The sequence below is a fragment of the Vombatus ursinus genome, unplaced genomic scaffold, assembly GCF_900497805.2.
Source record: "Vombatus ursinus unplaced genomic scaffold, bare-nosed wombat genome assembly UNPS02005286.1, whole genome shotgun sequence".
In the NCBI taxonomy this organism is placed as follows: domain Eukaryota; kingdom Metazoa; phylum Chordata; class Mammalia; order Diprotodontia; family Vombatidae; genus Vombatus; species Vombatus ursinus.
The window spans coordinates 4,918,683-4,937,625 of NW_020945064.1; the positions used below are offsets into that span (position 1 = coordinate 4,918,683).

Genomic DNA, 18,943 nt, shown 5'->3' on the forward strand with positions numbered 1-18,943 from the left:
AGGAATTAGGATCAGAACATCCTCCCCTAGAATCAATAGGGTCTAGCCCATAGTTCTTACCAGGGTGTGTTACAGTTGTGGGTGAGGGTCATATAGCGCACTCCCAGGTAGTACAGTACCCGGAGGACACCCATACTGCTGTCCATGGAATGGCCACCCTCCACACCAATCAGGCTGGCCACCTTCTTCTGCTGGAAGGCCAGTTTTATATCTGTAATGGAAAGACCTTGGCATGTAAGGTCTAGTGAAGGGAAGCCTTCACTGCCCACCCTGGATGATTCCAAGTGGCCTTGTGGTTAGATGTGGTGACTTGCAGAGACTAGATGGGATCTCCTCCCTCACCGCCCCCAATGATTGAATATCTGGATATGTTTATCAACTTACTGGGACAGGCATTTCTGTGTCTAAGAAAATGTTTATACGTACGCAGGGTGTGGTCCTTGAACGTGGTGAGGGAGTGTTGGGAATAGATGGGCAGAGCTACCTTAACCCTAGTGGGGCTTGCCAGTGCTGGCAGAACTCACCTGCAGTGCTGGTGGCACACAAGAAAGTCTCAGGGTATGTCTGGCACATTCTGTAAATGAGGTCGATCTGCTCCAGGGTTCTCTTCACTGCGTCTTTGTTCTGGGTATCACAGGGCATGTAAGCAGACCAGAACTGCAAGCCAAGGGAGAGAAGGCTTTGGGGAGCTATCAGGGTGACACCCAGAGGCACCCCCCCATTCAGTCTGAGAAGCAACTGTGGAGGTCTGGGGGAAGCTGGTCTCAGGAAGGCTAGGGGCTACTGCCCCAGTCAGGTTCTCACTGGACTTGGGGACAGTGAGTCTGAGTCAGTAGAGGTCTCTGCGGGGATCTATTCTGATCTAGGACTGGTTAAGGTGTAGGGGCATTCATTCTCTCTAGTAAGCACCTGTGCCATACTACTTATATGATTACAGGTAAGTGCCTCAGTCTCCTCATCTGTAAAATAAGGGAAATAGACTAGACCCCATCATGAGCCTATGAACCAGGGCCATCTTTACCTGTAAGGTGGTATGGTCACTAGAGATGGAGAAGACCCTGAATGAGCTCTTAAATCCCCCAAGCCTTCCCCACCCTGGCAGGGGGAGTAGCAGTGGGGCTGAAATGCTCACAGTGTGATTTGTTCCTTAAGGGACTTCTGGAGTCACACAGATTACAATTGAGTTAGTAAGACAATATGATGCCAGGGTGGAACAACACATTAGAAAAGATTGTTTTTCTGATTAAAATCCATGTCCCTCTGTCTCAGAAAACAGGAGCCTGAGGGGGTGGATGAAGGGATATGGGCGAGGAGGAGGTTCAAGTAGGGGCCAGAACATAGTGGTGGGGGGGGGAGGCTCACAGTGGAGGGCATCTGGAGGAAGTCTGGCACCTGGATCCCAGCAATTAAAAGGAGGGGAGTTGGAGCCTGGCCCCAGAACACTGAGAGTCCAACTAAGCCCAGGGTTGCCCAGGGCAGGGCGCCAGCAGCTGGCACAAGCTAGGCTAGAAAGGATGGCTGGGGAATTTCTCCCTAGGGGACAGTGAGCCAGAGCTGCTCCTTTGAAAGCTGGTGACTGCTGTGGCAACAGCCCCTATCAATATGCCTATCTGTGCCATCCCCCCTGCATTTCCCACAGGGCCTGCATGCCCAACTCTCTGGACCCTCCCCTTTCCCTTACCTGGCCGCCCACCAAGCCAGCCCTCAGCTTCGGAATATTGGTGTGTGTGCCCTCCAGGTAGTTCAGGTTGGCTTCTGTCCGCTGCAGCTGGCCATTGAACTTCTTCAGTATCTGCCACGGTAGATCATTGTGACTGGAAGGGAGAAGAAGGTGCCAGGAGAAGGCAAAGTGGAGTTAGTGTCTCCATAGAATCATGAGAGGTCAGAGTTGGAAGGGACCCCAGAGACCCTCCCTTGCCCAGTTCAACCCACGTTCTGAAAGAGAGCCCCCAAGCCTACCCCACCCTCCCCCGCCATTGCTCCTGGTTATGCCCTCTGAGATGAAGCAGAATGAGGTGAATCTGTCTTGCACAGGGCATCCCTCTGAATCCTTACAGGCAGTTAGTATGTGCCCCCTGGATCTTTTCTTCTCCAGGACAAACATGCCTAGTTTCTTCAACTGACTTTCATTCATGAGGCACGGGGGCAGAACAAGGGTGTTAAGAGTGCGAGCTTTGAGTCAGGAAGAAGGCTGACCTCAGACACTTACTTGCTCTGGGACCTTCAGCAAGTCCCTTAATTTCTCCCCGCCTCAGTTTCCCGCACTGTAAAGACGGAGATAATCATAACACCTACCTGCCCTGGTTGTTGTTATCAAATGAGATAACATACACTGCTTTGAAATCTCTAGAGGGCTATATAAATGCTAACTTATTAATATCATATGCTATGAGGCTCTTTATCATCTTAGTCACTGTCTGGACAAGGAGAGGTCATTCCCCTGCCTTCAGGCAACCCCTTCAACTCTTAGCCTAGACCAGGGGTGGGGTACCTGTGGCCTCGAGGTCACATGTGGCCCTCTAGGTCCTCCAGTGTGGCCCTTTGACTGAATCCAAACTTCACACATTCTGTCAAAGGGCTGTACTTGAGGACCTAGACGGCTGCATGTGGCTGAGGTCGCAGGTTCCCCACCCCTGGCTTAGACCCTAGTGGGACCCAGAGCAGCATCCAGCACTTCAGGTCCCTTTCTACCCTAATCCAAAGGGGCATCTCCTGTCTTGTGGATTTGAAACTGGTTGGTAGCACAGGGATGTTTCCTCAGCCTCTCAACAGTCTAGCTCCAAAATGGAACAGGAAGGGAGACTCATTTTCACCCATTAACATATGAACTCCAATTAGTTTGCTTGCAAGAGTCTTATACCGATAAGGCCCCAGAAGCAGTTGTGGAATACATACACATAGGCTGAAGCTACCTCTCCTCCTCTTTCTACTCATTTTGTTCAAAACCAATTGTCCTTACTGACTGACGTCTCAGCTAGTCAGTGACGGAGCACAAGAATGTTGGGAGATGCCGATTTAACTCGAGGAGAAGGTCCCAGGCAGCAGACTCCAAATGTCCACTGATGCCTCTCAGGGCTGTTGGATGCTACAGAATTTCCATATTGCCGCTTCATCTCCTTTGAACCCTCCCAAGTAACTGGAACTGGGGAAGGGACTTTCAACTGGGCTTATGTCTCTCAAAGGGGCAAAGAGCCTTCTGTGGTAATGCTTGTATGTTCAAATAACTCCAAGGAAAAGAGTCACAGTTCAGGGAGGTGTTGATTGGGGCAGGGTTAATGGGGAGGGGAGTAGTGGGAGAAGGTGGGGCTGGGGACAAGAGGCTTGGAGGGAGAAAAGATGCCGGGATTTTGGGTAGCTCGGGTAGCTCAATGACAACACAGGGGCACTAGGTCCCTGGAGGAGTAGATGCAATGAAGACAACTTTCATTCCCCTCCTGGCTTTGCTTCTGACTCTCAGGACTTTGCCACCACGTACCTTCGTGGGTACCTGCCCCATCTGTTCTGCCAGCTGTCTTTGGAATGCTGTCTTTTTTCCATCAGAATGTAAGCTCCTTGAGGGCAGGAACTATATTTTTGCTTATGTATTTGTATTCCCAGTGCTTAGTACAGTGCTGGGCACATAGTAGGGGCTTTAAAAATGCTTGTCGCTTTACCTTGCCTTGCCTTCCTCCCTGCCCCTAAAGGAAGAGTATTTCCTGAAGCTCTATCCTGGAGTTTTTTCCCTTCTCCCGTAACATTTTCTCCCTTGGTATCTGATTCATTCAGAAGGTGTCCAGATTTCTGTGTCCAGTCTTGATCATTTCCCTGAACTCCAAGCCTATATCCACAACTGCCTACTGGATGTCCATTCAATAGGCATCTCAGATTCATGCCTCCGGTGGAATCAGTGTCTTTCTCTAAACCCTCACCTCCTTCAGACCTCTGTCTATTTTTTTAGAATGACATTCCCATTCTCCCAGTCACCAAGGCTTAAAACTTCAAGGTCTTGTTTGATCCTTCACTTTCCCTCCCTCCCGCTCCCCACATCCATCCATTGACTCCTCAGCCTAACGTTTAAGGCCCTCCTCAATCTGATTCTGACCTCCCTTTACAGCCTTTTTTCACCTTAGCACGATTTACACACTATACATTTAAGACAGACCAGACTACTTGACATGCTACCTCTTACACCTATGGCTGGACAAGCCACTCTCCATGCTTCAAATGCTCTCCTTCAATTCCACCTCTCGGATTCCTTGTTCTCTTCTAAGATTCACCTCCTGAACCAACTCTACCATGATGCTTTCCCGTTCCTTTCCTCCTCACCCCCTTCTCCCTCTTCAAATGTTCCTAGAGCATTTGGTCTAGACCCTTTGTCCCTATTAGACCCTACCTTTTGATGTGCTTATCTGGTTACATGTCGTCCCCACAGTGGAACATGGCCTTCTGGAGAGCAGAGACTATCATTTTTCATCTTTGTATCTCCAGTGCCTAGTACTGTGCCTGTTCCATAGTGAGTGGTTTAGTCAATGTTGAATTTGAATTCACAGCTCTGGTAGAGGGCTGGTGGTGAGCAGAAGAAGTGGTCCCTGTTTGGAGTAGAAGAGGCGACAGCCTTCTCCAACTGCTTGGAAAAGATGCAGAGTCAGCCTCAGTAATAGTCATACTCCCCTTTTCTGGATGGACCATTCGTGGTCATTCATTGGATGAGTTTTGTCCAGGAGAGTGAAGCACAAGAGAAGAATACAAGAGTGCCGAGCTGAATCAGAATGTGGTTGAGTCAGGGAATCCTAACCTGGAGGGCTGTCTCAAAAGTGTGGGCAGCAGGTGGGGACTCTGACTGCTGGTGGCCTCTAGCTCAGAACCCCAGCACCCAGGAGGCCCTGTAATGGAACAGGCAAGAAATCCTGAAAAGTCCCTGACACCCGTGAAATTACTGGAATTGATCATATGGCAGGACTTGGGAAGGGGAAAGAGCATGGACGTGACTCTGCAGGAGAAAGTAAAGGAAATTGGAATCAAGGGAAGAATGGGGGGAACTTCTGATGACTTAACTAGAGGACAGGAGAAGAGACCATTTGGATTTTAGATAATTCTCCCAAAGGAAGAGGGCTGAGAATGCTGTACCCACTGACAGATGTGGCCTTTGGGTCAGTGTTTTGCCTGTTTTTCTTTATGTGTGGATTTTATTTTGTTTACATAATAAAGGGTTTGTTGGGGAAGTGGACAGTGGGAAAAGGCTATATGCCAAAACCAAAAGGTAGCAATGAAACATTTTTAAATTTAAATTTTTTTAAATTCAAAGAAATAGGGCTTACTTAGTTCTAGATGAGGAAGGAAACTAGTTTTTGTTGTTATTGAGTCATTTCTGACTGTGATCCCATGAGGGGTTTTCTTGGCAAAGATACTGGAGTGGTTTGCCATTTCCTTCTCCAATTCATTTTAACAGATGGAGAAACTGAGGCAAACAGAGTTAAGTGACTCGCCCACAGCCACACAGCTAGAAAGTATCTGAGACTGGATTTGAATTCAGGCTTTTCTGATTCCAGGTCTGGCACTGTCTATGCAGTGTGCCTCCTAGCTGTCCACCAACTAGTTTTAGAGCTGGCTGTCGACTGATTGAAGTTCAGGTTCTTTGGCTCAAACAATACACCTCCCCTTTCTTCCCTCTCAGACCTCTTCTGCTTCCCATCTGTTCTCCAGTGTCTGAAATTCTGTCATTAGAGTAAACCATGCCTTTTTAATTGGGCCCCTCTAACAGTCTGATGAAGCTTCTTAGAATAATGTTTTTAAAGGCACAAAATGAAATGCACATGATTTCAAAGGAAACCAAACATATTGAAATAGTTATCCGGGCTAGTTTTTGTATCCCCAGAACTTGGCACAGTGCTTGGCACATAGTAGGTGCTTAATAAATGTTTGTTGACTTGATTTCCCTTTCTACTTAATCTTCTGCTGATTCTTATATATTGGCTCCTTTCCCACTGCCTACAGATGGAACCTAGTCTGAACCATCCCTTTAACAACAGCAACAGTGTTTGACTCTGCCATCCCCCCAAACTAGCATCCCATATCTCTTCACTCTTTCAGAGCCAAGCTTCTAGAAAAAAGCCTTCTACACGTGTCTATCCCCTCCTATTCCCTTCTCAAGCCCTTACAACCTGACTTCAGACCCTACTGCCATTAAAACTGTTTTCTCTGAGGTCACCAATGGCCTCAACTGCTACATCTGATGGCCTTTTCTTCATTGTCATTCACCTTGACCTACCTGTAGCTGTCATACTCTTTTTCTTCCTCTGGGATACTTTCACAGAATCACAGAATTTGAGGGTTAGAAGAGACCTCAGTGGCCATACATGGTCATCCAATACAAGCCAGAGAACGTTCTTCCTAGGGGAGGATTTCTCTCCTCCTGTACGAAGACCCCTATCTTTTAGTTCATCTCCTACCCATATGACTACTCTTCTGCAGTCTTCCTTGTCATACTATCATCCAACTCTTGTGAATTAAGTGGCTCTGTCCAGGCTCCCTTCTCTTCTCTCTCACGCTTCGCTCCCTCTCCTGATTCCAGTCTAGCAGGACCCCTTGGATCTCCCCAAGTGAATACTCCAAAGGCATCTTTGATTCAACAAGTCCGAAATGGAACTAGCTGCTTCAAAACCATCTCTCCTCTAATCTCCCCTATTTCTGACAAGGGGACCCACCATCTTTCTAATCCCCTAGGTCCACAAACTCTCAGTCATTTGTGGCTCTTTGTTTTACACTGTTCACAATCAATCGCTTTCCAAGTCTCGTCAGTTCTTTTTCCACAACATCTCTCCCACTGGGCCCTTCTCTCTCTTCACCGGGTCCCTACCCGGGTACAGTTCCTCATCAGCTGTCACCTGGATTACTGCAGGAACCTTCTGGTTGGTCTTCCTGCTTCAAGTTTGTCCCCTTTCTACTCTATTTTCCATGAAGCTGCTAAAATAATTTTCCTAAGGGAAGGGAGCAGAGATCTGAGATGATGTTTGTAAAGCACTTTTCATACCTTAAAGTGCCACATAAATGCTAATTATTGTGATTAATAGTGTTAAGCAGCCTCAGAGGGGACTTTAAACCCAGATCTCCTGACTCTAAAACCAGCCAAGAGAAGGCAAAACTCTTTGTAAACTTTAAAGCACAATATTAACGTCTATCAGTTATTACTCTTCCTATTCATAATTATCCTCCCTAGCATCATTCACCACTCTCCATTCCAATCAAACTGGGCAGTAGCTCTTCCCCAAATGGGGCATTCCACCTTTTGTCTCCCTGCCTTGGAAGATGCTAGCCCCTCATGCCTCGAATACATTCCCACCTCTTCCCCTTAGCCTTTTGCAACCCGTCATTTCTTCTGGCTTAGCTCAGGGACTACCTCCTGCTGCAAAAGATCTCTCCATTATTTGCCCACACCCCCAATGGTTAGGACTCTCAGCCCCTTCAAATTCCCTTGTATTTACTACTCTGTGTGCATCTTCTGTACTCCAATAACCCCCCAAAAGGGCAAGGACTATCCTCAGTACCTAGGGCAGTGTCTAACACACAGTAGGTGCTTCATGAATCCCTATTGAGTGAACCAGAAATTGAGCAGCTTGACTGGGGCTTCATATGCTAAGGTGGAATAGTCTTGGAGACTGTTCTGATCCCATTTAAAGTTGGAGAAAGAGAAATCTAGATGGGGACTAACATTGCGCAAAGGGGCTTCTGGGACTGGAAGGGAATCCAAACTCTCTCAGCATTTCCTGCATCACTTAAGACACTTTATCCCTGTGCCAGCCACCACTCTCTGATTGTTGGAGGGGATGAGGGGAAGGGGTGCCCTCTCACAGGCAGAGCTACTTACCCATCGATTAAGGGTGTCTCATTCATGATTCTTACTGCTTCATCCCTATATTGGTCTGCGGTGCAGAGTGCCAAACAAAACCAAAACCACCAGTTCCACATCATGCCGAAGTTTCCCCCGGAGAGACCAGCCGGAGACTCAAAACTTGCCAAATCACCTCCCTCTTGCCCTGAGCTTGTCTTCCTCTGTGGGGAGTAGACTAAGTATTACAACAATATCATTTTTATACCAGGTGAAAATGATTAAGGATGCCCTTTGATCGGGAAAGTCTAGAATTAGCCTGGATATTGATAGTACTTCACCAACTAAAAGTGACAATAAGCCCTTTGGACAGGCCAGAGTCTCAGGCTGGTAATGGGACTGGGCCAAAGGAACCTGAAATTCCAAATCCCTGAATCCCTGCCTCTGCTGGATTTGAAATGGAGTAGGTGACCACTTGGTGTGTGACAGTGAGTGTGTGTGGGAGTGGGGAGGTCTGTACCATAAAACTGATTTTACCTACAGTTGAATAGTTACCTAGAGAAAGGCCAGGAAATAGGTAAAAGAAAAAATAGGTAAAAAAAATTAGGCAAAAAGATAAATAGGTAAAAGAAAAAAATTTATGAGAGAAGAAGAACTTTCTGAAATAGGTCCACACCAGTCTGATAACCCCGAGGTAAATGACTTGCTTTATGACACAGAGGAGTATTCCAAAGAAAAAAGAGCCTGAGTTTAAATTTAGTAAGGAAGGAAACAAGGCAGCTACCATGGGTGTACTGGGGTTGGCACTAAAGGACAGGACAGGATGGTATGTTGGAAAGAACCATGGATTTGGGTTCATACTCTTCCTTCTGCTTACTGTGTGACCCTGGGAAGTCACTTAATTTCTCTGGTCTCAATTTCCTTATCTGTAAAACAGCCTCTAGGACAAGGATTACACACACACACACACACACACACACACACACACACCCAATCTCAGCAACTTTTATTAATATGCAGACTTTGAAATGAGACATCAATAATCCATTTTTCCACTAGTTAACACCAATATGTAGGTTCAATTGGTTAAATCTTGTCTCATATTTGCTTTAATCTGTGAACACACAAGTTAAAAATAAGAATGTTCTAAAAAAAATGAAAAAATAAGAATGTTCTGATCAGCCACTTCCTCTTGGTGAAGGATTCTTAAGATTTTCTGTGTCCTATTGGTGAAGTCTAGGGACTTCTTCTCAGAATCATGTTCTCAAAGGCATAAAATAAAATACTTAGGATTACTAAGAGAACCTATCATATTGTCATACAGTTGTAAAAGTATAAATTTTTTAAAAAGTTAGAGTGAGTGAAGGGATGAGATGAATCTGGAAAGGTTGGCTAAAACCAGACAATGAAGGCAGACCTCTTAAGGAATAAACAGTTTATAATTTGAGGGACTAAGAAAGGATTCCCTGACTAGAAGAAAAAAATTCACTGTCACTACTGTTCATTGGACATGGTATACAATTCCACTATTAGAAAATAATTTCTTTGGATTTGATTTTCTCTACAAGATACTCCTCTGCCATTAGTCACTATTGTGGGTGACTGTGGGTAGCCAGAGGACATAGGACACTGAGTACCTGGGACTGGGATCAGGGGTGAGGAGAACCAAGGAGAAAAGTTTGCCTAAAAAGTAAGCATCCGGGAGGTGGCTCAAGATTAATATGGCAAAACATTAGTACTGTCACTATTTAAAAAAAAATATTTTCAATTCTGAATTCTCTCCTTTTTTCTGCCCCTCCCTCATCCACTGAGAAGGCAAGAAATATATATTATACATAATAAATTATATATATGAAATCACGCAAAGCACATTTCCATGTTAGTCATGTTGCAGGGGGGAAAAGTAGGAAAAATAAAGTGAAAAAATATGTTTCAATCTTCACTCAAAGTTCACCAGTTCTCTTTGGAGGTGGATAGCAGTTTTCATCATGGGTCCTTTGGAATTGTCTTGGATCATTGTATTGATCAGAGTAGCTGATTCACAGCTGATCATCATTACAATATTGCTGTTACTATGTACAATGTTCTCCTGGTTCTGCTCACTTCACTCTGCCTCAGTTCATGTAAGTCTTTTTTTACAGGTATTTGGAGGGGTTTGGGGGAGAGCTCAAGCAAGTCACTGCTTTTACTCCGCCCTCTTGGCTCCATCCCCAGTTTACATAAGTCTTCCCAGGTTTATCTGAAACCATCCACTTCATCATTTCTTACAGCACAATCATATTCCATCACAATCATATATCACAACTCGTCCAGCTATTCCCCAATTGACAGGCAATGTTTCACTTTCTGACCAGCTAATACAGGATATGGGGACAATTAGGTGGCACAGTGGATAGAATGCTAGAAGTCAGAAAGACTTGAGTTCAAATCTGACCTCAGACTTACTAGCTATGTGAACTTGGGCAAATCATTTAACCTTCTTTGCTTCCATTTCCTCATCTGTCAAATGAGTTGGAGAAAGAAATGGTAAACCACTCCAGTATCTTGGCCAAGGAAACCCCAAATGGGGTCATGAGGAGTCAGACATAATTGGAAAATGATTGAATGACAACATAATACAGGATATGAGGGGAAGGGAGGGTACAGGTTCAGGACCTAAGAACAAGCACAGAGAGATGAGAGAAAACAATAAGAACCACTTTCTTATCCTTTTCCCAAGTCCCGAGGCTGACTCAGTGGCACTGTTAGGGGAGCAACCTGGGAATTCAGTTGGTGGGGTGGGGGGTGGGGAGTTAGGGAAAGGGAATCAGTCAGAGATGATAGGATTTAAATATGGAAGGCATCATCTACTCTAAATCCCTCCTTTTACAGATGAGGAAACTGGGGTCCAAAGAAATAAAACAACTTGGATTCAAACCTAAGTCTTCTGACTTCAAATCTAGTGCCCTTAATACTACTCTAGAGCTAGAAATTTCCCTATCCAGAGTCACCTTTCCTCAGAACACAGCCTTTTGTTTTCCAGAGTGATAGCTCTTAGGTCTAGACTGGTGTCAATAGCTGATAATGCACCATAGGATTGCCCCTTAACATCCCAGGTGTGTTTGCATTGTACCAGGAGCCTTCCCTGTTCTCCCTCATACTCTCCCTGTCCCAGGGATCTGAGCTCCATTCCCCATGCCCAATGAATGACCCACCTCCTTATTTTCATCCTCCTTAACCCTCTCCCCCAATGTCTCACTCCAGATCTCCCTACCCTTTCCACTGTGCTCTCTGAAATGCCCTCTCCATGATGGACAAACTCACTTTCATCTGATTTCTGTTTCTTTCTCCCCTCCATTTTTTGGCCTTCACCGCGCCCTGATTCCCTCGGCATCCTTGGCCACTCTTTTCGGTACTGGTCACACATTTACTCATATCCTCTGACTCACAAGCTGCAATAGTCCTTTCTCCACCACTTGAAAAGCTTAAGTTCACAATCATTTTTTGAGAAAAACATTAATTAACCTCCAACAACCCTCTTCTTGTTACAGACAAGCTAATGAAGAACTAAGTAATTCACCCAAATATAAACTCTTGGCCAGTGACAGAGCCAGGAGCTAACTTTAGACAAATATTTGTGTTTCGTCAACTTAGTCGTACTTCCAATCTAGAGCCCTCCAATTCTGAGCCAAGAAGCTAATGTAGCTTGTGGTGAGTTCACCAACTCTGCCAAGCCTGATAGACAGCATCATCCCATAAATAGATACGCCTGTTCTCAGGACAGTCTTTTAGGATCCTCTTACTCGGCAGAGACAACCGATCGCCATTTCTGCTTGCTGGCATCTTCCCAACACTCATCCCCACTCAGGGAAGACACCATGAAGTCCAAGTCATTATCTGTCCTTACTGAGCACAAACTCCAGCACAGAATCAGATTCTCAGAAGTAGAAGGCGCCGACTAAATCCCAACCCATCTGCTCAGTTCATATAAGGCTTCCCAGGTTTTTCTGAAACCATCCACTTCATCATTTCTTACAGCGCAATCATATTCCATCACAATCATATATCACAACTCGTCCAGCTATTCCCCAATTGACAGGCGATGCCTCACTTTCTGACCAGCTAATGCAGGAATCTGCTCTACAATATATCCATCATGTAGTCATCTAACCTCTGCATAAAGACTCCTAAATGAAGGCAGACACCGTGCACTGCTTCTCCCCACTAAGATCTCAAGTTCATTTCATTGCCGCTGTTTGCCCTTCATTCGCAAAGAGGACCATGACATCAGGGAGGTGATGCCATGACATGCGAGTGACTTGGATTTAAGTGAGGCAGGGCTGTGCAAAGTCACCAGCCTCACGGTCTCCTCCAGCACCATCTGGGTCCAGTGGCCAGATATGGATCAGGACAACTGGAGATGGCCCAGGATGCAGTGGGAGGCCTTGGCCTTTTCAAGCTAAGGTCTTTAACAGGTCTCAGCTCGATAGTAAGGGCAGCTGGTGCGCAGAGCACTGGACCTGGAGTCAGAAAGACCTGAGTCCAAATTTTGACTTCAGAAACTAGCTGTGTGACCATGGACAAGGCACTTAACCTTCTGTCTGCCTCAGTTTTCTCATCTGTAAAATGGGGATAAGAGCACCTACCTGTTAGGGTTGTTTGAAGATCAAACAAGGGACTATTTATAAAGTGCTTTGCAAATCTTAAAATACTATGGAAGTGCTAGCTATTATTGTTATTAATTTTCCTTAATCTCTTAACTGGAATACCTAAAAGGAGTGGGATTTCCTTTTTTTTTTTGCTGAGGCAATCAGAATTAAGTGACTTGTCCAGGGTCACACACAGCTAGTAAGTGTCATGTGTCTGAGGCGGGATTTGAACTCAGGTCCTCCTGTCTCCAAGGTGGGAGCTCTATCCACTGCACCACCTAGCTGTCCCTGTGGAATGGGGTTTCTAACCTAAATAGACAACAACCTCGCGAGGCAAGTTACACAGGTGCTATCCATATTTTACACCTGAGAAAGCTCAGCCACGGAAGTTTTCATCCAGCCGATTGTGTGTCCAAGTGTCTTTCTCTCTAGCGTCTTTCCTCTGGGATTACTTCTCATTTATCTTGTATGCGTGTTGTACACACAAGGTTTTTTTGCATGCTTTTTTTCCTCATTAGAATGTGAGCTCCCTGAGGGTAGGGGCTATGCTTTTTACCTCTCTTTTGTATCCCTGGGGCTTAGCACAGTGCCTGATGCATAATAAGCATTCAATAAATGCTTGTTGACTGACTGACCTCAACCCACCAGCCAGCCTCTTCCACATCTCCTGTTTGTAGATCCTATATTCCAGGCACATTGACCACCCCCAACTCCCACCAAACATGTACTGCTGTCACTTTCCTGCCTTGAGCTTTGAGCTTTCCTTATGTTTCCCCATCCTTATAAGGATTTCTCCATCTCCACCTCATGACAAACTACACTTTTCTGCCTTGAGACTATATTCTCTTTAGTTCAATTGGACAAATATTTATGATGTTCTTGAAACTGGAAGACCTTCCATGCAAGGAACATCAAGAGAAATCCAACCCATCCCTCAAGATCCAGCTCAGGAAGCTTTTTAAGGCAATAACAATCTGGGCCTGGAGAGAAACTGGGAAGCACTAGGTTGCCAAAGGTGGGGGTGGGGAGGGTCTGCAGTTAAGGATCCCAAAGGTTCTCCTATTCTATTGAATGAGGGAAGTCTTGTGCACACACAGTCCTGTGAGTTTCCTCATGGCAAGGTGTAATCCATGTGTCATTTGGGACTCTTCTCCTGATAAAATTTATCTGAGCATAATTTTTGGAGGAATTCTCACAAAATCTCTCTGAATTGCCCACCTTCCTTCTTGTAAAACCTTGGGAAGTCAGGTTCTGGTTCATTTTGTTCTTATCAAAAGGGCCCCCAAATCCCCTAGCAAATCCAGCCTAGCAAGACATTAGTAATAGGACATGTTTTCTTTAACTTGACTAAAAAAGACGGATAGATTTTGTATCCAAGACACTGAACCATCTGGAAAACTCTCTTTTTCTTTCAGTGTGCCAAGCGATTCTCCTTTCAGTGGACCCTACCTTACCTATACACTTTCTCCAAAGATAATTGGCCAAAGAATATGAACAAATAATTCTCAAAAGAAAAATCTCAAAGTATTAACAACCATATAAAAAGATGTTCTAAATCACAAATAATAAGAGAAATAAAAATCAAAACAACTCTGAAGTGTTACCTCACACCCTGCAAATTAGCAAAGATAGCAAAAGATGTCTATAGTCGATGTTAGAAGGATTATGAGAAGACAGACACACCAGCAAATTGTTGGTAGAGCTTTAAACCCATCCAATAATTTTGGAAAGGAACTTGAAATTATACATTGAAATATATGCATATATATAATGTAATATATATTGTATTATATATAATGTATAATATGTATAATATATAATGTACAAGATACAAAATATTCATACTTTTTGACCCAGAAATTCTACCACTAGAATTATACCCCAAGGAGGTTATTGACAAGAAACCTGAGTCCCCATGTACATTAACATATTCACAGCAGCATTTTTTGTGATAGCAAAGAATTGGAAACAGAGTAATTGTCCATCCTTTGGGGAATGGCCAAACAAATTATGGTATATGAATATTATGTGATGTTACCATGCTGTAAGAAATGATGAATCTGGTGAATAAAGGGAAGCAGGTAAAGATCTCTATGAACAGATGCAGAGTGAAGAAGGCAGAGCCAAGAATACAATATACAGAACATTTGTGACAATGTAAATGTAAATAACAACCATAAAAAATTAGATGTTGCAAAATGTTGCAAAAAGCAAACGAAAGCAAATTACAAACAAAAAAGAAAATATACGAGAAAATATCCCCACCCCATCCCTTTTCTGAGGTCCACAAGTGTGGCACATTGCACATATTTCCAGACTTCTACAATGTATTGATCAGTTTTAATGATTTCTTTCCCTTTAAAAAAAAGATCATCTGTTGGGGCAGTTAGGTGGCGCAGGGGATAGAGCACCGGCCCTGAATTCAGGAGGACCTGAGTTCAAATCCAGCCTCAGACACGTAACACTTACTAGCTGTGTGACCTTGGGCAAGTCACTTAACCCCATTGCCTAGCCAAAAACAAAACAAAACAAAACAAAAAAAAGTAAAAGAAAAAAAATCATCTGTTGTATGGGCTTGCTCTCTGTGAGGGGAAGGGAGAGGGATACTGGAGAAAATGTTGCTAATATAAAAAACAATAACAACAATCCAAAGACCTCAATAAAATTTATTTCTAAAAAAAAAAGAAAAAAAAGAAAGAAAGAAAAGGCCCTAGGCTGGATGACTCACAGTACCAGAGAAGAATTCTGAGTTGTTCCTTAGTGCATATGGTTCCCTGTTGCACTGATCTTTCTAGTGCTAAGAAGGACAAGATCTGGAGGTCAGCAGTCTCTGAGATTATTTCAACATTTCTTTCTGTAATTAGCTTCCCAGTCCATGTGATTCTCTGAAGGGGCCATTCTGGTAACCTTCGTCCCCACCGCTTTGCTTAGCCTGCCATCCTTGATGGAGCAGAGGTCAAAAGAATACAAAATCTGACGTGTTTGTCCTGCCGATATTGGTAAGCATAGATGCCACATTTCAGGAAGGACATTGATAAGCTGAAGAGTGTCCACAGGAGGTGAGCAAGAATGGCAAAGGGCCTAGGTAGCTAGGTAAAAAGCCCACCAGATAAGTGTCACAGTGGACAGAACGCTAGACTTGGAGTCAGGGAGACCCTAGTCCAAATCCAACCTCAGACATTTACTGGCTGTGTGATCATGGGCAAGTCACTTCACCTGTCTGACTCAGTTTCCTCAACTGAAGAATGAGGATAATGATAGCCACTTACTTCCCAGGGTTGTTGCAAGAATTAAATGAGATAATATTTATAAAACACTTAGCACTGTACCTGGCACATAATAGGTACTTAATAAATGCTTGTTTCCTTCCTTCCTCCCTTCCTCCTTTCCTTCTCTCCTCCCTCCTCCCTCCCTTCCTTCCTTCTTCCCTTCCCTTTCTTCTTTTCTTCCTTCTCTCTCTTTTTCCTCCTTCCCTCATTTCCTCCTTCTTTTCATCTTCCCTTCTTCTTTCCTTCCCTTCCTCCCTCCCTCCCCTTTTTTTCCTTCCCTCCCTCTCTTCCTTCTTTCCATGGGGAATAATAGAAAGAACCTGCAATGTTGAGCCTGGAGAAGAAAAGACCTAAGGAGTATCTATATCTGTAAGGAGTATCAAGTATCTGTCTCCAGATACTTGAAGGGCTGTCTCCTGGAAGAGACATTAGACTTGTTTTGTTTGGCTCCTGAGGGCAGAAGCAGAGGCAATAGGTGAAAACTGTAAAGAGATCAGTTTAGAGTTGATAACGGGAAAAAATGTCCTAACAATGGGAGCTGTCCAAATGAGAGCTGAATGAGTGGCTGCCTCAGGGGGTGATGGGTTCTTCCTCCCAGGAGGTTTTCAGGAAAAGGTTAGATGGCTACTCCCTGGTGTAGTGAATACCGCCCCCCCATACACACACACACACACACACACACACACACACACACACACATGCACACACACACACACATGCAGTTTCCAGGTAATTAATAATCAATTAACTAATAAACAATAGTCAAGCAATTAAATCTTTAAGACAGTCGTTTGTTAAGACTGAGTAGGTTAACAAATTTCTAATTACCACCCTCCTCTCATCAAAAAGTGTTTGCAATGGGACAGGGGATTCAGTTTTCTATAGTCAATAAAACTTCTTCTTTATTTTAGGCAAACTGGAAGTTTCCAGTTTCTTAAATTACAGCACTTCAAAATATTAACAGTTTTCAAACATTTTCTTTTCTTTTAACAGTTCAGCTCATCATAAACAATATTGTATTAATTTGGGATTGACACTTGCATACAACACATGCTTGTATATAGCATGGGGAATATAGCACTATTCCCCATGGAAAGAAGGAAAGAAGGGAGGGAGGGAGAGAGAGAAGAGGGAGAAAGGAAGGGAAGGGAGGAAGGAAGAAGGAAAGAGGAAAGGAAGGAGGAAATGAGGAGAATGCAGTTGAATTACATAAGAATCTGAAGAGGCTTTGAGAGCAGTGATCTATGAAGGTGTAATAGAATAAGAAGGTTCATTTGAAGATGGTCAGTAACTGAACATGTTTTACCATAGACAACTCATTGAGCACAATCTGAAATACATCGCATCACAGCCTTTGGTTAAAATTGGAATAAAATTAGTGTCTCTTAAGTAAATGCATTTGTGACCTACCTATAAAGACTACTGTTACCTATGAATTCTATAGGATTAAATCCTTGACAGAATTTCATCCTCCTAAGGGGAGAATGAACAGCTAAAAGTGAATAACTAGAGTAAATAACAAAGTAAATAGCTAGAGTGAAAATTTTATTTTTGAAAAAAAAATGATCAGATAATTATACATATCAAATATAAAAATTGGGTTCAGAATTTTCTAATTTTTCAGTAGTTGTTTGAATTTCCTAAATATATCAACACAACAATTTGCTAATTTGCATCATAAGGCAGTTATAGGTAATAAACTAAAGTTCCATCCCTTTCTGGGACTTGAATCTGAGGTGCAGAATGAATTAAATGAACACTGGAAGTTAAATGATGGTGGAGTCAGTGCCAATTTAAGAGGCACGTTTAGCCTTAGTTTACATAATTACATCATTAAATACCAAACTCATAACCAGAAGGGCTCATTCAGTAAGTCAGATCCTCATAGATTATTTTAGATTCTCCCTTCAGCCTGTTACTGGCAGTGTTTAGATAAGGATAGGAGTAGCAAGGAGTGCAGAAAAATGTGAATTCTCTGGTCTAGAAGTTCCTAATTTGATGTTCTCTCTCTCACCACATGAGAACCGAGCACAGTTACCAGATGCTTACTTATATCTCACTTCACTTGTAGCTCACTAAGAAGTTAGACAGTGTGGTATAATGGGTAGGGATTGAATCTTTTCCTTTTGTAATTTCTGGTTCTCAACTAAAATTAAATCTCAAACTTAATTGCTTCAACCTATTATTAGAGTTGATCAGATCTTAGTATTTTGCTTTTCATAGATTGCTCTACCAACTTCACAGAAAACCATTATTACTATTTTCTATATTTCTAAAGAGTTTTAAAAAACATTTTATATCAATCTTTTAGCAATTAGATCTATAATCCAAGAGAATCAAAGAAAAGTTCATTTTTCTAAACCATATTTCTAATTATACTTATGTTAGGCATTATTTTCATATAGTTAACAAATTGATAAGCTAAGGTAACTTGGCTTAAGACCACACAGCTAACAAATTTCCTGATTTATACATATTCCCAACATTTTGCCTTAATGCCAAATAGTAAAATAAATTCTGATTTATCATAAGCATCTTATTAGGGAATTTAAAAAAAAAGTTATGTTTTTAACTTTCTTAAAAGCCCAGGAAATCAAGAGGCAGAAGTGACAGGCAGAACATTTCAAGTCAAGTGTAAGAAGATGGAAGGGTAGAAAAGGTACAGGTTATAAAGAGCTGATCCTGGGGTTCATCAAGTGAGGGAATGACACGCGAGGATCTGTACTTTATTTTATTTTATTTTTTAAGGCAATTGGGGTAAAGTGACTTGCCCAGGGTCACACAGCTAGTAAACGTCAAGTGTTTGGTCTGATACTCAGGTCCTCCTGACTCCAGGGCCGGTGCTCTATTCACTGCGCCACCTAACTGCCCCAAGGATCTGTATTTTAGACAAATCTCTGGCAGCCGAATGGACCAGGATGGGAGGAGGGAGACTCTTAAGGCACAAGGCAGTGGTCCAGGTGAAAGACAATTAGGGCCTGAATGAACTGTGGTGGTGCCTGTGTGAGTGGAAAGGAGTTATATACAAGAGATATAAAGGTACAAACAAGATGTGAGGGGAAGCTAAGTGGCACAGTGGGTAGAGCTCTGGCCCTGGAATCAGGAGGACCTGAGTTCAAATCCAGTTTCAGACACCTACTAGCTGTGTGACTCTGGGCAAGTCACTTAACCCCAATTGCAAGAAGGGAAGGAAGGAAGAAAGAAAGAAAGAAAGAAAGAAAGAAAGAAAGAAAGAAAGAAAG

At 43.4% G+C, this 18,943-nt stretch overlaps 1 protein-coding gene across 3 annotated transcripts in view; it reads right to left on the reverse strand.

Moving 5' to 3' along the window:
• Positions 1–18,943, reverse strand: part of DPEP1 (dipeptidase 1) — a 43,434-nt gene that overhangs the window by 5,298 nt on the left and 19,193 nt on the right. For all 3 annotated transcript variants that reach the window (XM_027847311.1, XM_027847319.1, XM_027847303.1), the window contains 4 exons: positions 7,844–8,028; positions 1,682–1,814; positions 525–657; positions 61–211 (listed from right to left, as the gene is read on the reverse strand). In XM_027847311.1, coding sequence (XP_027703112.1) covers positions 61–211; positions 525–657; positions 1,682–1,814; positions 7,844–7,947 — 521 coding nt within the window. In that variant the 5' untranslated portion in view covers positions 7,948–8,028. The remainder of the gene's footprint in view (positions 1–60; positions 212–524; positions 658–1,681; positions 1,815–7,843; positions 8,029–18,943) is intronic.